Below are 19,484 nucleotides of genomic sequence, written 5' to 3'. Positions count from 1 at the left end.
GTCCAACTGAGGCGCCAGGTGGAAATGGCATGGCAAGCCGTTCCACAGGACTACATCCAGCATCTCTACGATCGTCTCCATGGGAGAATAGCAGCCTGCATTGCTGCGAAAGGTGGATATACACTGTACTAGTGCCGACATTGTGCATGCTCTGTTGCCTGTGTCTATGTGCCTGTGGTTCTGTCAGTGTGATCATGTGATGTATCTGACCCCAGGAATGTGTCAATAAAGTTTCCCCTTCCTGGGACAATGAATTCACGGTGTTCTTATTTCAATTTCACGGAGTGTAAAACAGAAAAAAATAGGTAAACTGATGACATGATAGATAGCTATTTAAAATATGTCATTTAAACTCTGTCACACAGAGAAAATAGCCAAAGTTTCTAGTGCATGCCCAGATTGTGCATACAAGATCAACAAACCCAAACATAAAGGTATCAGGATCAGGGGCACTCGTAAGCATTACAAACTAGAGGCAAAGACCTATTTTAGTATTTCTTTTGTAAATAAAAACAGTCAAATCTTGCTGCAATTTATTTTATTTCTCCCAGACGCGTTTCGCCCTTTTCACTTTGAGGCATCATCAGCGGGATCTAGAATGATACATCTTTGTTATTTTTAGATTATAAAACGGCTCACGTCTTGCTTTTTACGTAAATAAGCGATTACGTACTGTTCTTCGCGTTTTTGGTTGGCATCGGCGTTTCCATTCTGCAGAGTCGAGGGTCACAGCCTGTTTCTGTTTCTACTTCGCGCACAGTAACTGGGAATTCGTCAGAGGTGAGCTGCTGATTGGAGACCATACGGCAAAGGGAGAAAGTGTGTATGCATTTAACTGCTACGTGGAGGGGGGTGGGCTGTAATGAATCTCGTAGTTACAGCTACTGAGGAACAATACACACTGATGCTTCCGTTGCGCGGTTTTATGGGGGAAGTTTCGAGTGGGAATCGAATAGAAAAATGATAGGCTTATGGTCGGTCATCAGGTGAAACTTGGTACCACAGAGTTTGACGCCGTGTATGACACCTAACGACTCTTTCTATCATCATCATCATCATTTAAGACTGATTATGCCTTTCAGCGTTCAGTCTGGAGCATAGACCCCCTTATAAAATTCCTCCATGATCCCCTATTCAGTGCTAACATTCGTGCCTCTTCTGATGTTAAGGCTATTACTTCAAAATCATTCTTAACCGAATCCAGGTACCTTCTCCTTGGTCCACCCCGACTCCTCCTACCCTCTACTGCTGAACCCATGAGTCTCTTGGGTAACCTTGCTTCTCCCATGCGTGTAACATGACCCCACCATCTAAGCCTGTTCGCCCTGACTGCTACATCTATAGAGTTCATTCCCAGTTTTTCTTTGATTTCCTCATTGTGCACACCCTCCTGCCATTGTTGGTGGTGGTGGTTAGTGTTTAACGTCCCGTCGACAACGAGGTCATTAGAGACGGAGCGCAAGCTCGGGTTAGGAAAGGGTTGGGAAGGAAATCGGCCGTGCCCTTTCAAAGGAACCATCCCGGCATTTGCCTGAAACTATTTAGGGAAATCACGGAAAACCTAAATCAGGATGGCCGGAGACGGGATTGAACCGTCGTCCTCCTGCCATTGTTCCCATCTACTAGTACCTGCAATCATCCTAGCTACTTTCATATCTGTAACCTCAACCTTATTGATAAGGTAACCTGAATCCACCCAGCTTTCGCTCCCATACAACAAAGTTGGTCGAAAGATTGAATGGTGCACAGATAACTTAATCTTTCTCTATTTGTGAATAATTTGACTGTGCCACATATAAAGTTTTAGATGCAACCTCAGTAGGCTGTTCTGTGCCATGGGGTATTTATGGAACAGCAGTGTACCAATGCCGGAATATCAGGCATCAGTGCCTAGGGTAAAGCGTTTGCCCAGGCTATGCCGTACAATGTGATCTAACACAGTTTTTAAGTTGCAAGAAAGCTTTCTAGCATGCCTCCGACCAGTAGGAAATTGTTGACATTGTGAATGAATTTTGCATGATAATTAACTTTATCTAGGAATGAATACAGTAGTTCTTTGAGTTTTTTAGGAGCTGATAAGTTATTTACATGAATGCGTGGTGTCTGTTCTTGTACATGCCCGAAAGAATAGACACCACGCGGAATCCTCAGGCGTGTTACATATTATGTAAACTGAAGGTGGAGGGGAAAGAAAGAAACTACTGGTGTCAGCTGCATCGAGATTTTGTGCCAAATCAATGGCGACGAGTGAAATTGCGTGCCGGACTGGGATTCAAATCAGGCATCTCCAGCCTACTAGGCAGATACTTTAACCACTGCGCCACTAGGACACTGCTTATTGCAGCTGAGCGACCTACCTCGGCATACCTCGCAGCCGACCCACATCCCCACGTAGCTCCACCTGTCCGCAGTCCCCCTCCATGTCTTCAATGCTCGCTACTTGGAGATGCCCACAGGAGGTCGAACGTAGTTGTGCATCCTCAGTGAACGTGGTTGATTCACTGCCCATCGAGGCGAATCAATTATACCAATACGCGTTGGCTGTTCCTTCAGACATGTCCGAAAGAACAGAAACCACACATTCATATAACTGATTGGCCTCGACTGGCAACGAATCCACCACCTTCAGTGCGGATACAAGTAAGTGCGTTCTCCCGTGGCAATCTCAGAGTATCGAGCGTTTCCTACTCTCCCCATCCCCCACCCCCAAACATCGCCTACAGATTTTGCAGGTGCTGCTTCCGTGCGGCTCCGGTAATTACCAAGTCAAATAATACATGCCATATTGTCATGAGATACCACAACTCTATATTTTTATATTAAAAATGAAGAAACTCCTCTAGCTGTATTTAAGGTGTCGATTTTATTTTGGCAACTAGTTTCAACGTTGTAACAACGTCATCTTCAGGCCCTATAAAATATACCATGCAGGCAACAACCAATGTGATATCAGTAATCTATGAGTTATTATGTAAACAAATATATTATAAACATATTACATAATGGTTGAATTCAATAAAATTAATTAAATTTTGGCCGTTTTCATTAAATGCAATCATTTTGGAAATTAGCAATTCATGTGGTATCAATAAGTACCAATGAAATTTTATTTAAGTGATCGTTTTTATTACAGACCAATGTCAAGCATTAAATGAAATGGGAGTATATATAAAAATACAAGCGACAAGCCATTACGCTTACGGATAATAAACAGTGCTAAAGAGAATATGCATTGCTAATCAGACATAGGTAGGGTAAGATCCATTATTAAACAATCGTAAAGGGAGGGAAAGGTAGAAATAGAGTTATGCTTGCATAACAATGCATTGTCATCTTACCCTACATATGGCAGGAAAAAGATCCTGTAGCTGGACTAACGACGACTGAAGAGGATCGTTCAACGTGACAGAAGTGCAATGCTTCTACAAATTGTTGCAGATTTCAATGCTGGGCCGTCAACAAGTGTCAGCGTCCGAAACATTCAACGAAACGTCATCGATATGGGCCTTCGGAGAAGGAGGTCCAGTCGTTTACCCTTGATGACTGCACGACACAAAGCTTTACGCCTCGCCTGGGCCCGTCAACACCGACATAGGACTGTTGATGACGGGAAACATGTTGCCTGGTCGGACGAGTCTCGTTTCAAATTGTATCGAGCGGATGGGCGTGTACGGGTATGGAGACAACCTCGTGAACCATGAACCCTGCGTTTCAGGCTGGTGGAAGCTCTGTAATGGTGTGAGGCATGTGCAGTTGGAGTGATATGGGACCCCTTGTACGTCTAGATACGACTCGGACAGGTGACACGTACGTAAGCATCCTGTCTGATCATCTGCATCCATTCATGTCCATTGTGCGTTCCAACGGACTTGGGTAATTGCAGCAGGACAATGCGACATCCACACGTCCAGAATTGCTACAGAGTGGCTCCAGGAACACTCTTCTGAGTTTCAACACTTGCGCTGGCCACCAAACTCCCGAGACATGAACATTATTGAGCATATCTGGGATGCCTTGCAACGTGTTGTTCGGAAGAGATCTCCACCCCCTCGCACTCTTACGGATTTATGGACAGCCCTACAGGATTCATGAAGTCAGTTCCCTCCAGCACTACTTCAGACATTAGCCGAGTCCATTGCACGTCGTGTTGTGGCACTTCGGCGTGCTCGCGCGTACCCTACACGATATTAGGCAGATGTATCAGTTTCTTTGGCTCTTCAGTGTAATTAATATTACTTAACGAAAGTCTTCTGATCGGATGAATCACGAGTTGCGGAACGTCGAATTTCTTTACAGAGAGTAAGTTATAAGCCGTTACATAAAAGGAACAGCACTATAGTACACTTGTGACAATATTTCGTGGTATTCAGCATTTTACTCAAGACCACGGCCAATTACCTATCCTATCCCCGTAAAAAGTAACTTTACATATTTTTCGTTGGTATATTTTGACCTGTATATTTTCATTTTATTATTATGATAAATATTATATAATTGTGAGATGATGCCTGGATGAATAAATACGTTTTTTGACAGGTCGAGTTTGCAATAGAGATTGAACCGGGACTTGACAGCTATACGGATTATTTGACAGAAATTAAAGGCGCACAGTCACGAGTCTTCCTTATGTATGCAAGGTAAGAGTTTCATCGTCATTCTACTCATTACTGCAGTACCTATTCGTATTTTATCTCCTAGTTACCGTAATGTATGGAAAAATATTAAGACTTCATAATCCTTCAAGACATTACAGAGACAAATATTTCTAGCGTTACTTGGATCTGAACTACAGAATGTAACTGGAGAAGTATGCTGCATTAATGTTGTGCCAATTAGTCAATAGCTGATCAACAAATTACCCTTATTTTGATGAGATTCGTAATAATTTTATTCAGAGGAAAATTTGATAAGACTGTACGGTATCCCCGCAAAATACGAGGGTAATCCCAAAAATAAGGTCTCCTATTGTTTTTGTAAGTACATGGACCTGTTTATTTCTACAATGGTTTACATGAGTTTACAGCTTGAACATTTAGCGATTTTTCGACATAATCACCATTTCCGTCGATGCATTTTTGTAGACACTGTGGCAGTTTTTGTATGCCTGTGTCATACCAGCTCGCCGCCATGCTGTTCAGAAAGTTATGAACATCTTCTTTCACTTCGTCGGCGAAGCTGAATCGCTGGGACCACAATTAACGCTGACAGGTACTGTGAGACTCTTAAAAAAACTCATACGGCCAATTCAGAACCGGAGAAGAGGAATGTTGAGCAAGGGCGTACACATTCTCCATGACCACGCTCGCCCACACATCGCTCAGCAAACCGTTGCTCTCCTGCAATAGTTTCGGTGGTACATAATCACCCACCCACCCTACAGTCCTGACTTGGCGCCCAGTGACTATCACCTATTCCCTAGGTTAAAAGAACATTTGGCCGGAAAGCGATACAGCCCCGACGACGAGGTGAAAGAAGAGGTTCATAACTTTATGAACAGTATGGCGGCGAGCTGGTATGACATGGGCATAGAAAAACTGCCACAGCGTCAGCAAAAACGCATCGACAGAAATGGTGATTATGTGGAAAAATAGCTAAATGTTCAAGCTGTAAACTGATGTAAACCATTGTAGAAATAAACAGGTCTATGTACTTATAAAAAAAATTAGGAGACCTTACTTCTGGGATTACCTCGTATATCAGTCGCAATTGAAAATATTGTGAGTCAGTCACTCATCAGTGCGTGAGTGATTGCAATTCCCGTTTCTGTACCACCACGGATGCCACGTAACTGTACTGGAGTAGCAGCACATATAATGGGCCTATTTGTCTTTTGCCGCGTCGAGCAAAGCACAGAATTTCTAAACTGTCTACCAACCTGGCGTCTTCAAGCGATGTTATCCCAGCACACATGTAATACGTAGATCTTGAGCTCGCTGTTTTTTCTGTGAGGTTTTAATGGAGCGAACAAGAAAAAAATGGCTCAAATGGCTCTGAGCACTATGGGACTCAACTGCTGTGGTCATAAGTCCCCTAGAACTTAGAACTACTTAAACCTAACTAACCTAAGGACAGCACACAACACCCAGCCATCACGAGGCAGAGAAAATCCCTGACCCCGCCGGGAATCGAACCCGGGAACCCGGGCGTGGGAAGCGAGAACGCTACCGCACGACCACGAGATGCGGGCGAGCGAACAAGAAACAGGCTAAGGCTTCCTCTTACTGAAATAATAAGTTCCAAAGTTTATACACATGCCAGCAGTTGTTTTACTATGCAGACTTCTTCAGATAAAATTACAAACTGTACAACGATGAGGCATAGTAATGCACACGCCAACAGTTCACAGGTAAAGTTACTAATCATTCTTATCACTCAAAATACAATTGTTTATAATTTTCAAACTGAGTAGCAACTATTGTTAACATTTCACAGACCAAATTACACTCTGAACTACCTGCTTAGTTTCGATATAAGAGGCGAACTGCAATCCAGCCAAGCTACCTGTTTGGCCCCTCCACTAACGACTGAACTGTTTGAAGCGAATCACTTTGCTAGACAGTCATTCGCTGCGAAGCTGATTACACGTGAAGTAATTCGGTTCTTTCTAGCTACTCAAATGTTTTCTAAAAGTTGACAATAAAAAACACAATTATGAGTTTTGACGCGCAGACCAGAGGGTAATTCAGTAACCTTTTATTACAACAGCTAATCAGAACACAAGGCGCTTCAGTTGGCATAGTTTCCCGCTACCGTTGTAGCTGTGTAGAAACATCTGTTGATCCTTCCTCACTCTATCTCATAACATCAAAAGATAAGTGACTATTATAAAGCTGGAATGATCGATCAGCCACTCCAAAGTAACTAAGATATGGCGATAATAAGTATTCATTAGTTCAAAATACCTTTAAGGCCGGAATTAATCATCAAATAGTTATTCATTTACACTAGGAAATCTTAAATTTAGCACCAGGATTTTGTCATCATGAGACCTCTGGTGGAATTACACGCAAGCCAGTTCTTCAATCACATAATTATCAGAACACAAGTAGATTCAGTTTGTGAAATCTCCCACTATAGGTGTAACTGTGTAGTAGCGACTGGCGTTCCTACCTCACTCTACGTTATGACGTCTTGATTCAACTAATGTATGACTGAGAAGTGATATGTGGGAAAAACTATGGCCCCAAGCGCCATAAATGTTACAATAGTCAACCAAATAGACCACGTCACAGTAGGATATAAATCAAATAATTTGGTGGCATGAAGTACAGATTCAGAAGTCAGCTGTAAGGGCCAGCAAAACTCAGAGCTTGAGACAACGTGGAGAAAGTACACTCCTGGAAATTGAAATAAGAACACCGTGAATTCATTGTCCCAGGAAGGGGAAACTTTATTGACACATTCCTGGGGTCAGATACATCACATGATCACACTGACAGAACCACAGGCACATAGACACAGGCAACAGAGCATGCACAATGTCGGCACTAGTACAGTGTATATCCACCTTTCGCAGCAATGCAGGCTGCTAGTCTCCCATGGAGACGATCGTAGAGATGCTGGATGTAGTCCTGTGGAACGGCTTGCCATGCCATTTCCACCTGGCGCCTCAGTTGGACCAGCGTTCGTGCTGGACGTGCAGACCGCGTGAGACGACGCTTCATCCAGTCCCAAACATGCTCAATGGGGGACAGATCCGGAGATCTTGCTGGCCAGGGTAGTTGACTTACACCTTCTAGAGCACGCTGGGTGGCACGGGATACATGCGGACGTGCATTGTCCTGTTGGAACAGCAAGTTCCCTTGCCTGTCTAGGAATGGTAGAACGATGGGTTCGATGACGGTTTGGATGTACCGTGCACTATTCAGTGTCCCCTCGACGATCACCAGTGGTGTACGGCCAGTGTAGGAGATCGCTCCCCACACCATGATGCCGGGTGTTGGCCCTGTGTGCCTCGGTCGTATGCAGTCCTGATTGTGGCGCTCACCTGCACGGCGCCAAACACGCATACGACCATCATTGGCACCAAGGCAGAAACGACTCTCATCGCTGAAGACGACACGTCTCCATTCGTCCCTCCATTCACGCCTGTCGCGACACCACTGGAGGCGGGCTGCACGATGTTGGGGCGTGAGCGGAAGACGGCCTAACGGTGTGCGGGACCGTAGCCCAGCTTCATGGAGACGGTTGCGAATGGTCCTCGCCGATACCTCAGGAGCAACAGTGTCCCTAATTTGCTGGGAAGTGGCGGTGCGGTCCCCTACGGCACTGCGTAGGATCCTACGGTCTTGGCGTGCATCCGTGCGTCGCTGCGGTCCGGTCCCAGGTCGACGGGCACGTGCACCTTCCGCCGACCACTGGCGACAACATCGATGTACTGTGGAGACCTCACGCCCCACGTGTTGAGCAATTCGGCGGTACGTCCACCCGGCCTCCCGCATGCCCACTATACGCCCTCGCTCAAAGTCCGTCAACTGCACATACGGTTCACGTCCACGCTGTCGCGGCATGCTACCAGTGTTAAAGACTGCGATGGAGCTCCGTATGCCACGGCAAACTGGCTGACACTGACGGCGGCGGTGCACAAATGCTGCGCAGCTAGCGCCATTCGACGGCCAACACCGCGGTTCCTGGTGTGTCCGCTGTGCCGTGCGTGTGATCATTGCTTGTACAGCCCTCTCGCAGTGTCCGGAGCAAGTATGGTGGGTCTGACACACCGGTGTCAATGTGTTCTTTTTTCCATTTCCAGGAGTGTAGTTCGATAAAACGTAGAAATCCTTAATAACACCAACATAAAAGAATATTTCGTACTCCTACTGCTACTTGACGACCACTGAAAAAATACAGGAACAGGAAATTAATCTAGGACAGAATATCTAGCTATTAGTTGGGATCAGGCCTGTGCAAAAAGCCAACTTAAGCCACTGGAAGTGGAAGGGAATTCTGAGTGGGTCAGAGAATTTACGTGGCTGAGAGCAATATTCACATAACACGTAACGTGCCAGACATATAGCCGGCCGCGGTGGCCGTGCGGTTCTGGCGCTGCAGTCCGGAACCGCGGGACTGCTACGGTCGCAGATTCGAATCCTGCCTCGGGCACGGGTGTGTGTGATGTCCTTAGGTTAGTTAGGTTTAAGTAGTTCTAAGTTCTAGGGGACTTATGACCTAAGATGTTGAGTCCCATAGTGCTCAGAGCCATTTGAACCATTTGAACCAGACATATATCAATGAGACGATGCAAGCTGTGATTCGATCCGATGTGCCTCACAAGGAATCCCTTGAGTGTGGGGTCACAAGTTCAAGCTTTAGTAAGGCTCACGTGAAAGTGTTGTGTTAACTAACAGCTATGAGTGGAAAAATACGAGGTGTGTTTTTTAAGTAAGGTCCGTTTTGTTGTAGACACTAGTAGCTCGCGCGCATACCGCAACGAGCGCGTGCGTCGTGTACCGGCATGCCTCGAGAAAAACTGTGCCCAGTTTCAGCTCTGTGGATAACCTGTACTGTTCTGTTCTGTGCTTTCAAAATGTTTAAGACTATCAACTCGCCCGCCGCATATGAGGTTCACTCAGTGATACGGTTTTTGTCAGCAAGGAACCTGTCTGTTGCAGAAATTCATCGACAGATTTGCGAAGTGTACAGTGATACTGTTATGAGTGAAAACAAAGTGCATAAGTGGGTGCGAGAATTCAAAGATGGCCTTGACAACGTCCATGATGAGGACCGCTCCGGTCGCCATTCTTTGATTACAGATGATTTGTTGGCTCCAGTTGAAGTGAGGATTCGTGAGAACTGGCACTTCACAATAACAGGTCTCTCAAATGAATTTCCTGACGTGTCGAGATCAGTGCTTTATAACATTGTTTCTGAACACCTAAGGTTTAGGAAACTGTGCTCCCATTGGGTCCCGAAACTCCTAACAGAGGACCACAAAAACAAAAGATATTTGAGTGTGTGATGAATTTCTTGACTCGTTATCATGGAGAAGGTGATGGCTTCTTGAGTCAGATTGTAACTGGAGACGAAACATGGGTTTCGCATATCACGCCCAAATCGAGCAACAAAGCATGGCATGGAGACACACACACTCGCCTGTAAAGGAGGAGGAGATTAATGTTTAACGTCCCGTCGACAACGAGGTCATTAGAGACGGAGCGCAAGCTCGGGTGAGGAAAGGATGGTGAAGGAAATCGGCCTTGCCCTTTCAAAGGAACCATCCCGGCATTTGCCTGAAGCGATTTAGGGAAATCACGGAAAACCTAAATCAGGATGGCCGGAGACGGGATTGAACCATCGTCCTCCCGAATGCGAGTCCAGTGTGCTAACCACTGCGCCACCTCGCTCGGTCGCCTGTAAAGGTGAAGGCCAAACAGATTCTGTCCCAGGGCAAAATCATGGCGTCAGTGTTTTGGGATATGCATGGTGTTTGGTTGGTCGACTTCATGCAGTGTAGTAACCACTATCAATGCAGAAGCATACTGCCAAACCCTGAGAAAGTTACGCAGAGCAATTCAAAACAAGAGATGCAGCATGCTGTGAAAGGGAATTTTCCTGCTCCATGACAATCCAAGACCTCACACTGCAGGTCAGATCCGCGATTTATTGGGCAGTTTTGGCTGGGAAGTCTTAGACCACCCACCCTATGGTCCTGATCTTGCGCCAAGCGATTACCATCTGTTTCTCCACCTCAAACAACACCTCAGTGGCAACCGTTACAATGATGACGACGACGTGAAAACGGCAGTGAACTCTTGGTTATCGGAACAGGTGGCAAGTTTTTATGTAGAGGGTATTTTAAAATTGGTTGAAAAGTATATGTGTTTGAACAAACTTGGCAACTATATCGAAAAATAGTGAAGTATGTACTGTCTGAAAATAAATTTACTTTTTTGAAATAACCTTTCGTTGTGTACTTATGTTCAAACGGACATTACTTTAAAAAAAAAACACACACACACACACCTCGTATTAGCTGCTAATGACTCACCACGTGCATCTGATGGGCTACAAAAAATTAGGGTACTGGAGGTGCAGAGATCAACCTTCTATGGCATGTATGTATTATACTTCACAAAATGGACAACGTCGACATTCGAGAAATGTTCAAAGCAAACCACTAACTTGCACCATGAACACAGAATGAAAAATGGCGCGCCATAGTGGTCAGAAAGACTTGCGCCATCAAGATCAAAGGCGAAATCCTTAGTAGTTACAAACCGTACAGGACTTTCAGTTAGGTATCCACTCTTACAGAATGCATATAGAATCATATTGGTGTAACAGGGTGATGAGAACTGATGGAATTTGATGGCATGTAACTGAATGCGAAACAGTCTGTCGTGGAGCTTATCGTGAAACTGGCTACCCTTTAGGCATAGCTGCAGATAGTGCGAGAATTTGTTTTATAGATACAGAAAAAATAAATATCCACAGGCTGAATTCGTCTAGCGGTTCCAGGTGGTATGAATTACAATATGACACACTTTTCAGGGGGAATAGTTTGCTCTAAAGGAGTGTGATTTTTATATGCAGACCAGAAATCAACGAAAGCAATTTGTTTTGACCAGCTATTGGCCAAAATCAGTGCTGATACCAGTTATAATTCTCCTAGGCCCATTTTCCCACTCTTGCTTGCTGTGACCTAAACATTCCCTACTGCCCTAAAAAGACCACACACACGAGAAAAATCGCCATTCCGCGGTTAACTGTGCATCGTCAAGTTGAAGCATTGTTTGAAATTTCGTTAGTTTATGTGTTGAAATTCCGTAACACCGTTCGAAGTTATGCAGCTGTCCCCTGCTCTCCTTGAAAACACTGTAATCCATGTCGTGCACAATGTGCAACATAGTAGGTCACTATCATGCAAATCCTGCATATTGCATCGAGCATCCTTGAAACTCGAAACACCAGTTTTTGTAACAAGTGTGCCTTGTCCTCCCTTGAATTTCCGTATTTTTTCTTATGCAATACACGGTCATACTGCTCCTAACTTATCCGAAATATGTTTATAATTGTATTTTTACTATGCTGTGGATGATATTCCATGTATGCAGTTTATTTACTACCCGCTCCTTGGACAACGATTATTCTTTACTACGTTTAACTGGAGGGGAGATTTGTGGCGTCCTATGTGACAAGGATGATGAACTGTTTCAGTATCATCTTCACTTGGCAAAAACGTATTGTCATCATTGTATTCCTCATGTACAACTTCCGCATAGTTTGGCATACACGACACCACACATTCCAATGACACATCTTGCAGAAATGCTGTTTCATCTGCCACTTCTTTGTCACTCTGTGGCCGGCCGGAGTGACCGTGCGGTTCTAGGCGCTACAGTCTGTAGTCGAGCGACCACTACGGTCGCAGGTTCGAATCCTGCCTCGGGCATGGATGTGCGTGATGTCCTTAGGTTAGTTAGGTTTAATTAGTTCTAAGTTCTAGGCGACTGATGACCTCAGAAGTTAAGTCTCATAGTGCTCAGAGCCATTTGAACCATTTGTCACTCTGTGAAATTCTTTGGGTTCCTTTACGACGAAATGTCAGTTTCAGCAACTATTGTTGTAGATATAATGCAGTGTTTGCTTTGTTTATCGTTGCTATTGCTCTGCTTTGTGTCAACGCCATTAGTACTGACTGAATTACTCGTCGACCAAGCAGTTCAGCTACACTCCGTATTCTCATGCCGCGCTCACCATTTGATATCGCTAGTTCCACCTCTGTTATTAGCAGCCAATACTGTGGTTCTGTGGTAAACCCTGAGTGAGACATTGAGTGTCATAAATATCATGGGCCTTTTGCAACCTGGCACTGATAGAGTTCCTTGTCAGTCCTACTTGTTCAGCCACAAAATCTGTTGTGGAAACTCAAACTCCATATAAACATGGCACTAATTCAAGCAGTGATATTCTACATATCCCAGACAGGGAGTAAATGGAAACTAAAATTTCATGATCTTCTTGTGTTTGAACCAAAAGTCATAAGGGAAAATCTCCGATTGAGTACTCCACTGCAGTCTGGCGGTCCCGGTACACACGTGAGTTTTGTGGAAAACATAGCACTCCACACATCGAAGTTCTGATACGAAACAAACATCTAGTGTGAGCATATACGATTCGAATAGGGATTCACTGATGGCGTAAAAAATAGTTAGATTTTGTTTGTAGCCAGTGACTGAGTGACTGAAGCCCTCCGCTCAGCAGCGGCGGCCTAAATACTTGCTGTCAATAGGACGTTGGTGGTGAGTTGCTTGCGAGTCTGTCTCTGACCTCTCTCGTGATAGGTGTGCTTGATCCAGCTCCTACTATCGATCTTCGCACTACATCTCTGCCGGCTGGTGTGTTGGCGGCAGCTTACGTCAACACATGCCTCTTCCCCCTCCCTCCCTCCCTCCCTCCCTCCCCCCTCCCCCCTCCCCAAAATGCTGCACCGTTGTCGGTTAGGGAAGATGCAAATGACAACAGGGAGGGAGGAGGGAGGCTGGACGTTGTACGTAGAGATGGGCTGGGAGCCGTGACTGGAGGATGGCATACTCCCAAATGCACCCCATCATCGGGCTTGTGAGGCAACAGGAACATCCTTGGGAAAATTGCTGCCAGGGCACATGTCCAGGCCTGAGGGCGTGTCCTAAGGCGATGTCGACGTCGCCGACAGGTCCACGTCCATCGGGTCAGCGAGCGGGGACGGCGGTAACGAAGGAGCTTCGTCCATCCGCTCCTTCTGGGGTGCCCTGGTGGCACCAGAGGCTGTCTGGGAAGGCCGCATGGTCCCGCGAGGCCGTGAATCTGGGGGAAGAAAAGCAGTAAAATCATGGGGCAAATGACACGCGCAAATTTTGTTCTGGTGGCTGTGCTGCAAACCATCGGGGCCTGCAGTCAGGTACACAAAAAAGCTAATGTTTTCCTGGGTCATGCCTCTTTCCGAGCGCCCACAGTTGCCATAAACCCTGAAAAGAACAAGATTGTGTGACGCAAAGTGATACTTGCGGACCATTGGCGGCGCCAGATGCTGCGGTGGTTGTAGCAAATGTAGTAGCATCCGATGGCAGCCGCCATTCAGAAGTTCCGCCGGTGATGGCCCGTCTCATGGTAGGGAGCAATAGGAGGCGAGGAAGAGTTACAGCGCCTGTTCCCATGTGTGGGTGGTGCGAACTTTGGCCATCTGTTGTTTAAAAGTGATTACGAGATGTTCTGCCTCTCCGTTGGACTGGGGGTGAAACGGAGCACTTGTTAATTGACGAATGTCTTTTCGTTCACAAAACAGTTCAAATCACGTGAAGTGAACTGTGGTCTGTTGTCCGACACAATTACTTCTAGCCATCTCCAGTGCAAAAGGTTGAGGACAACACTTGTATGGTACTACGGCAAGCGGTCGAATTCATAGGCACTGGAAATGGAAACTTGCTAAAAGAGTGTACCGATATGAGCACATGAGTGTTCCAAAATGGTCCTGCAAAGTCAATGTCCACTCATTGCCATGGCGATTGAGTCTTAAGGAAAGCTGCGAATGTCTGTGGCGGAGCGAATTGGTTTTCCGCACATGCGCGTTACTTTGATGTCATGTATTCAATGTGAGTGTCCATGCACTGCCAAGTACTGCGCCGTCGCGCTAACTGTTTAGTGTGAACAATTCCCCAATCTCCTTGATGGAGCAATCGCAATACATCCTTTTGCAACTCTAAGTGCACGCGATTGTCCACTGTCATTTTGAACTACAGTCACACTCTGTTGAACTGAAAGATTACGCCATCGTGCAAAATGTCGGCGCACAACTGACTTCTAGATACTGTTCAATGAACGAGGGGAACACGTTCGAATGTAATGAAACAAAATCTTGAGATCTAGGTCTGCTTCCATAGCCTATACAATATTTCTGTAGTGCAAGTGAAAAGATTCCAGCAATTCGGAGTCATCGATTTGGCAACAAGCTGCGACAGATGCATCAAAATCAGAGTCTGGACCAATCGGAAGGTGAGATAGGGCTTCTGCTTTGCCATGCTTTGCCGTAGTTCTATGCACAATTTCATACTGATACTGCGAAAGCAACAAAGCCCAAAGTTGCAATTTTTGAGCAGCGCGTGTAGGAACCGGCTTTGACGAATAAAACAAGGACTGCAAAGACTTGTTCAAAATGGTTCAAATGGCTCTAAGCACTATGGGACTTAACATCTGAGGTCATCAGTCCCCCAGACTTAGACCTACTTAAACCTAACTAACCTAAGGACATCACACACATCCATGCTAGAGGCAAGATTCGAACCTGTGACCGTAGCAGCAGCGCGGTTCCAGACTGAAGCGTCTAGAACCGCTGGTCCACAGCGGCCGGCGCAAAGACTTGTGATCTGTCACTCAAAAGAACTTGCGGCCTTACAAATAATGATTGAATTTGGTCACACCAGACACAATAGCGAGATCCTCTTTTTCAATTTTAGAATGATTGCTCTGAGTTTGAGTGAGCAACATTGAGGCAAAAACAATGAGTTTGCTTTCTGTGTGAAAGCACTTTACCTCCGTGAGTTTCCTCAGAACCACGACCACCCTGAAGCAGCGTATAATGGGGTTCAACCTGGAAAAGCTGTTTCAAAGATGATTTGCGCTATACGCCTCAGTTCCTGCTCATTTTTTCTGTTGGACTAATGGTTTGCACGTAGCGAGCAAGAGAATATGAAAATCTCTCGCGTAGGTTTCGAAGGCCTGATAGAACATCGGTTTGTCTAAAACGACGGCGATAGAGGCAGCGGAACCGCCCTGTATACCTATTGTCAAGTTATATTATGTAAACTATTTTCCTTGTATTGGATAAGAAATTATTGTGATACCTGAAGTAGTCTCCGGGATAGACTGTAATGTGGTTTGCAGAATTTAGACGCAGAAGTTGTTTTTATTACCTTATACGCATATCTCATCAACATAAACTGCTGTTATTTAACGGTATTTGTCACTTCCTGTAATCTTCTGTAAAATTCTTCTGCCAAAATTTTTACTCTAGAATACATTGTATATCTTACAAGTACAATACTCTTCTACAGAGTGATTTTTTCCACCGTGTACAAACTCTAGGGATTAATCGATGAGGGGATGCGGAACAAAAAAGTCTAATGAACTTATATCTGGAAATGAGTTGTATCACATCCACTACAAGGTGAGTCAGCAAGAGAAGTGAATCGGAATCGGACACAACGTTACCAATTAGTATGATAGGAGAGGGCGCTAGGGCACGACCTATGAGGAACAGTAGCGACCTCTAGAAGGGAACCATGCATACTGTAACTGTGGCTGTATGGTACAGCGCTGATTAGACCGCAGTTTCTGTAAAAAATGTATGATTGAATAAATGGTCTCTAGCATGGAAATCATGCATTTCCGGACATAAGTTCATTAGACCTTGAATCATACTGGAATCATTAGATGTTTCCTGTTCGTATCCTCTCATCGATCAATCCCTTGAGTTTGTACACGGTGGAAAAAATCACCCTGCATACAGTATTTTGATGATGTCATCGTTAGCTATATATTTTTTACATATGAGATGAAATATTAAAACAATATGTTTCCTTAATAGAGAATAAAACACTGGACTCGCATTCAGGAATTCGGTGCTTAAAATCCCTATATGCCCATTCAGATAATTTTTCCCGTGATTTCCCGAAATCGCGTAAGGAAAATTTCTGGATGGTCTCCTAGCTTGTGCTCCATCTTTAATGACTGTCGTCGAATCGACAATAAACCCTAATCGTCCTTCCTTGTTTTCGTAAATAAGAAAAAATTTTTAAATGTGCATTTCGTGACAGATATCTCATCCTATTGATTGTCTAAAGTGTCTACAGTTTCTTTCTTCTCTTAAAAATTATATTTGTTGAAGTTGGAAAGCAACTGAATGGTGCATAACTTTGCATGATGTTTACAAAAGTATATTCATTTTCATATGCATAACTCAGTTGCTAATTAGCAAACGTGAGAGAAAAATCTTAATTCTGGTTGAGAAACTGAAATCGCTAATCATCAATTTCAGCTGAATTCTTACTCTGATACAAATTTCAGAGCAGTTTTAAAAACACATGTTGGCAATGACAGCATGATACTACAGAAAAAAGGAACACATGCCAGAAAATAAATGCAATTTATATTATTAGAGTTAACTGTCTAAAATTTTACCATTAGCAACGTTCGTTTACTTTTCTTAGAATTAATAAAATTGTTTCTGTTACAGCAAACAGGATTCTGAAGTGGTGTTTCGTGATGCTGAGTTACTAAACATGATGGAAGTTAACTACGTCTGGATTGTGACAGAACAAGCACTTGAAGCTCCAAACGTCCCAATGGGTACACTAGGGCTAAAACTAGTGAATGCTACAGTAGAAACAGATCACATTAAGGATAGTATGTGAGTTTTAAGTTGACTATTTATGGCATGGTGTATACGTAACATTACTGCACAAAATGAAAACACGTCAAGTGCTGATAGTTGTAATTTACTTATCCACAGGAAAAAATGTAATATTAGATCTCACGATGAAAATGGTTAAAATTTTCAGCGCCGAATTTAATTTTTTTGTAGTTTAACAACAGATATGTACAAACTGTCAATGTGAGGTAGCTGATCCCTAACTTATTGCATTAACATCGCTTTAGTATTAGTTCTTAGTAATTGTGCAGTGCGGCAGTAGAGATTCAACACTAATATCGCAAGCAACGACATCTGAAAGCCAGCTAGTTATCTTCATACACTGCTTAACATTTAAGAGGAGACCCCCTACACCCATCCACGTCCTGATGTAAGTTCTCCATGCTATCCTTGATTAATCACTTAACCCAAGAACCACGATCCTTTGTTTGCAGAGAACACTGCGCATTTTCTTCCCGATACCTGTCCAATCCCAATGTGTGCTCTATTTCCAATACATCCATCGTCCTCCCTTCTTTCTCTTTTTAGATCACATGCAGAAGGTTCTGTGTACAATATCCGTACTGCATTGTTGGCTGCGAGAACCCGAGAGGTTGACGCAGCCTCCTAATCGGAAAGGTAATGGTGTTGCTTCCATAGCACTGGAAATAGGGGACGTCAGCTGCATAATATTTCCTTATCGGGAACAGAAGCTACTCTCTGACCACTTTTCTTCCGCTATAGTTTCCACTGATTTGCTCTCAGTTTTGAAGCAACTAAGTCTTTATCGTCAGTCACTTTAGCACTGTTATCGAAGTGATATGCCACTGTAAATATATCCTGTTTATGTCCCCCAAGTATCTCATAAGACTGCCTTATACTCACGACGCATATCCGACAGGTGGCTAGAAGATGGCGTCCACGTTCTCTGTGCATGCTGTGTTGTGATGTCCACCTAAAAAGTTGAAATAAGGCTATAAAGGGGCAATAGCCGCCATTCTTCATCTGTAGTGATGTTTTTACTATGTATTGAATATAAGTTAGCATAAGGATGAATTTGCAATGATAATATACAACAGAAATGTACTCTATTATTAGTTTGCTAGCGTTCATGGTGTAACACTTCCCGTTTCTGTCAGCGTACATTCCCCGACGCTTTGCCCAAGTGCTTTCTGACGTTCCCCAAGGTAGCGTTGAAGGCCCTCTGTTGTTTCTTATCTAATAAACGATTTAGAAGACAATCTGAGCAGCCGTCTTAGGTTATTCGCAGATGATGCTCTTGTTTATCGTCTAGTAAAGTAATCAGAAGATCAAAACCAACTGCAAAACGATTTAGATTAGATGCTTGATGATGTAAAAATTGACAACTGACCTCAAACAATGAAAAGTATGAAGTCATCCACATGAGTGCTTAAACGAATTCGTTAAACTGCGTTTACACGATAAATTAATGAAATCTAAAGGCCATAAATTCAACTAAGCACCTATGAATTACAATTACGAACAACTTAAATTGGTAAGAACACACAAAAAACGTTTTGAGGAAGGCCAACCAAAGACTGCGTTTGATTGGCAGAACACTTAGAAGGTGCAACAGATCTGCTAAAGAGATGCCTACGCTACGCTTGTCCGTCCTCTTTTGGAGTACTGCTGCGCGGCCTCGGCTCCTTAGCAGATAGTATTGACGGAATACATCGTGAAAGTTCAAAGAAGGGCAGCATGGTTTTTACTATCGAGAAATAGGGGAAAGAGTTTCACAAACATGAAACGTGATTTCGGGTGGACATCGTTAAAACAAAGACGTTTCTTACTATGAAATTACAACCCTTAGTTGCTCACAGACGTTGACATATGTCAACGGGGACAGATGAAAATGTGTGCCTCGACCGGGACTCGAACCCGGGATCTCCTGCTTGCATGGCAGACGCTCTATCCAACTTTTTTTGGGGGGGGGGGGGACAGATGAAAATGTGTGCCCCGACCGGGACCTCGAACCCGAGATCTCCTGCTTACATGGCAGACGCTCTATCCATGGTTTTTTTTTAACGATTACCACTTTTTTTAATACCCAGGCTATAAGTATCTGAACCTGTCTTTTTTTTTT

At 44.2% G+C, this 19,484-nt stretch overlaps 1 protein-coding gene across 1 annotated transcript in view; it reads left to right on the top strand.

Annotated features, from left to right (window-relative positions):
- The window catches only part of LOC126184960 (glutamate [NMDA] receptor subunit 1), a 513,057-nt gene that overhangs the window by 193,274 nt on the left and 300,299 nt on the right, over positions 1-19,484 (top strand). The window contains exons 6-7 of the mRNA XM_049927654.1: positions 4,537-4,637; positions 17,207-17,380. Coding sequence (XP_049783611.1) covers positions 4,537-4,637; positions 17,207-17,380 — 275 coding nt within the window. The remainder of the gene's footprint in view (positions 1-4,536; positions 4,638-17,206; positions 17,381-19,484) is intronic.

Source organism: Schistocerca cancellata, chromosome 4 (genome assembly GCF_023864275.1).
Source record: "Schistocerca cancellata isolate TAMUIC-IGC-003103 chromosome 4, iqSchCanc2.1, whole genome shotgun sequence".
NCBI lineage: Eukaryota > Metazoa > Arthropoda > Insecta > Orthoptera > Acrididae > Schistocerca > Schistocerca cancellata.
This window is presented reverse-complemented; position numbering and strand designations above follow the sequence as displayed.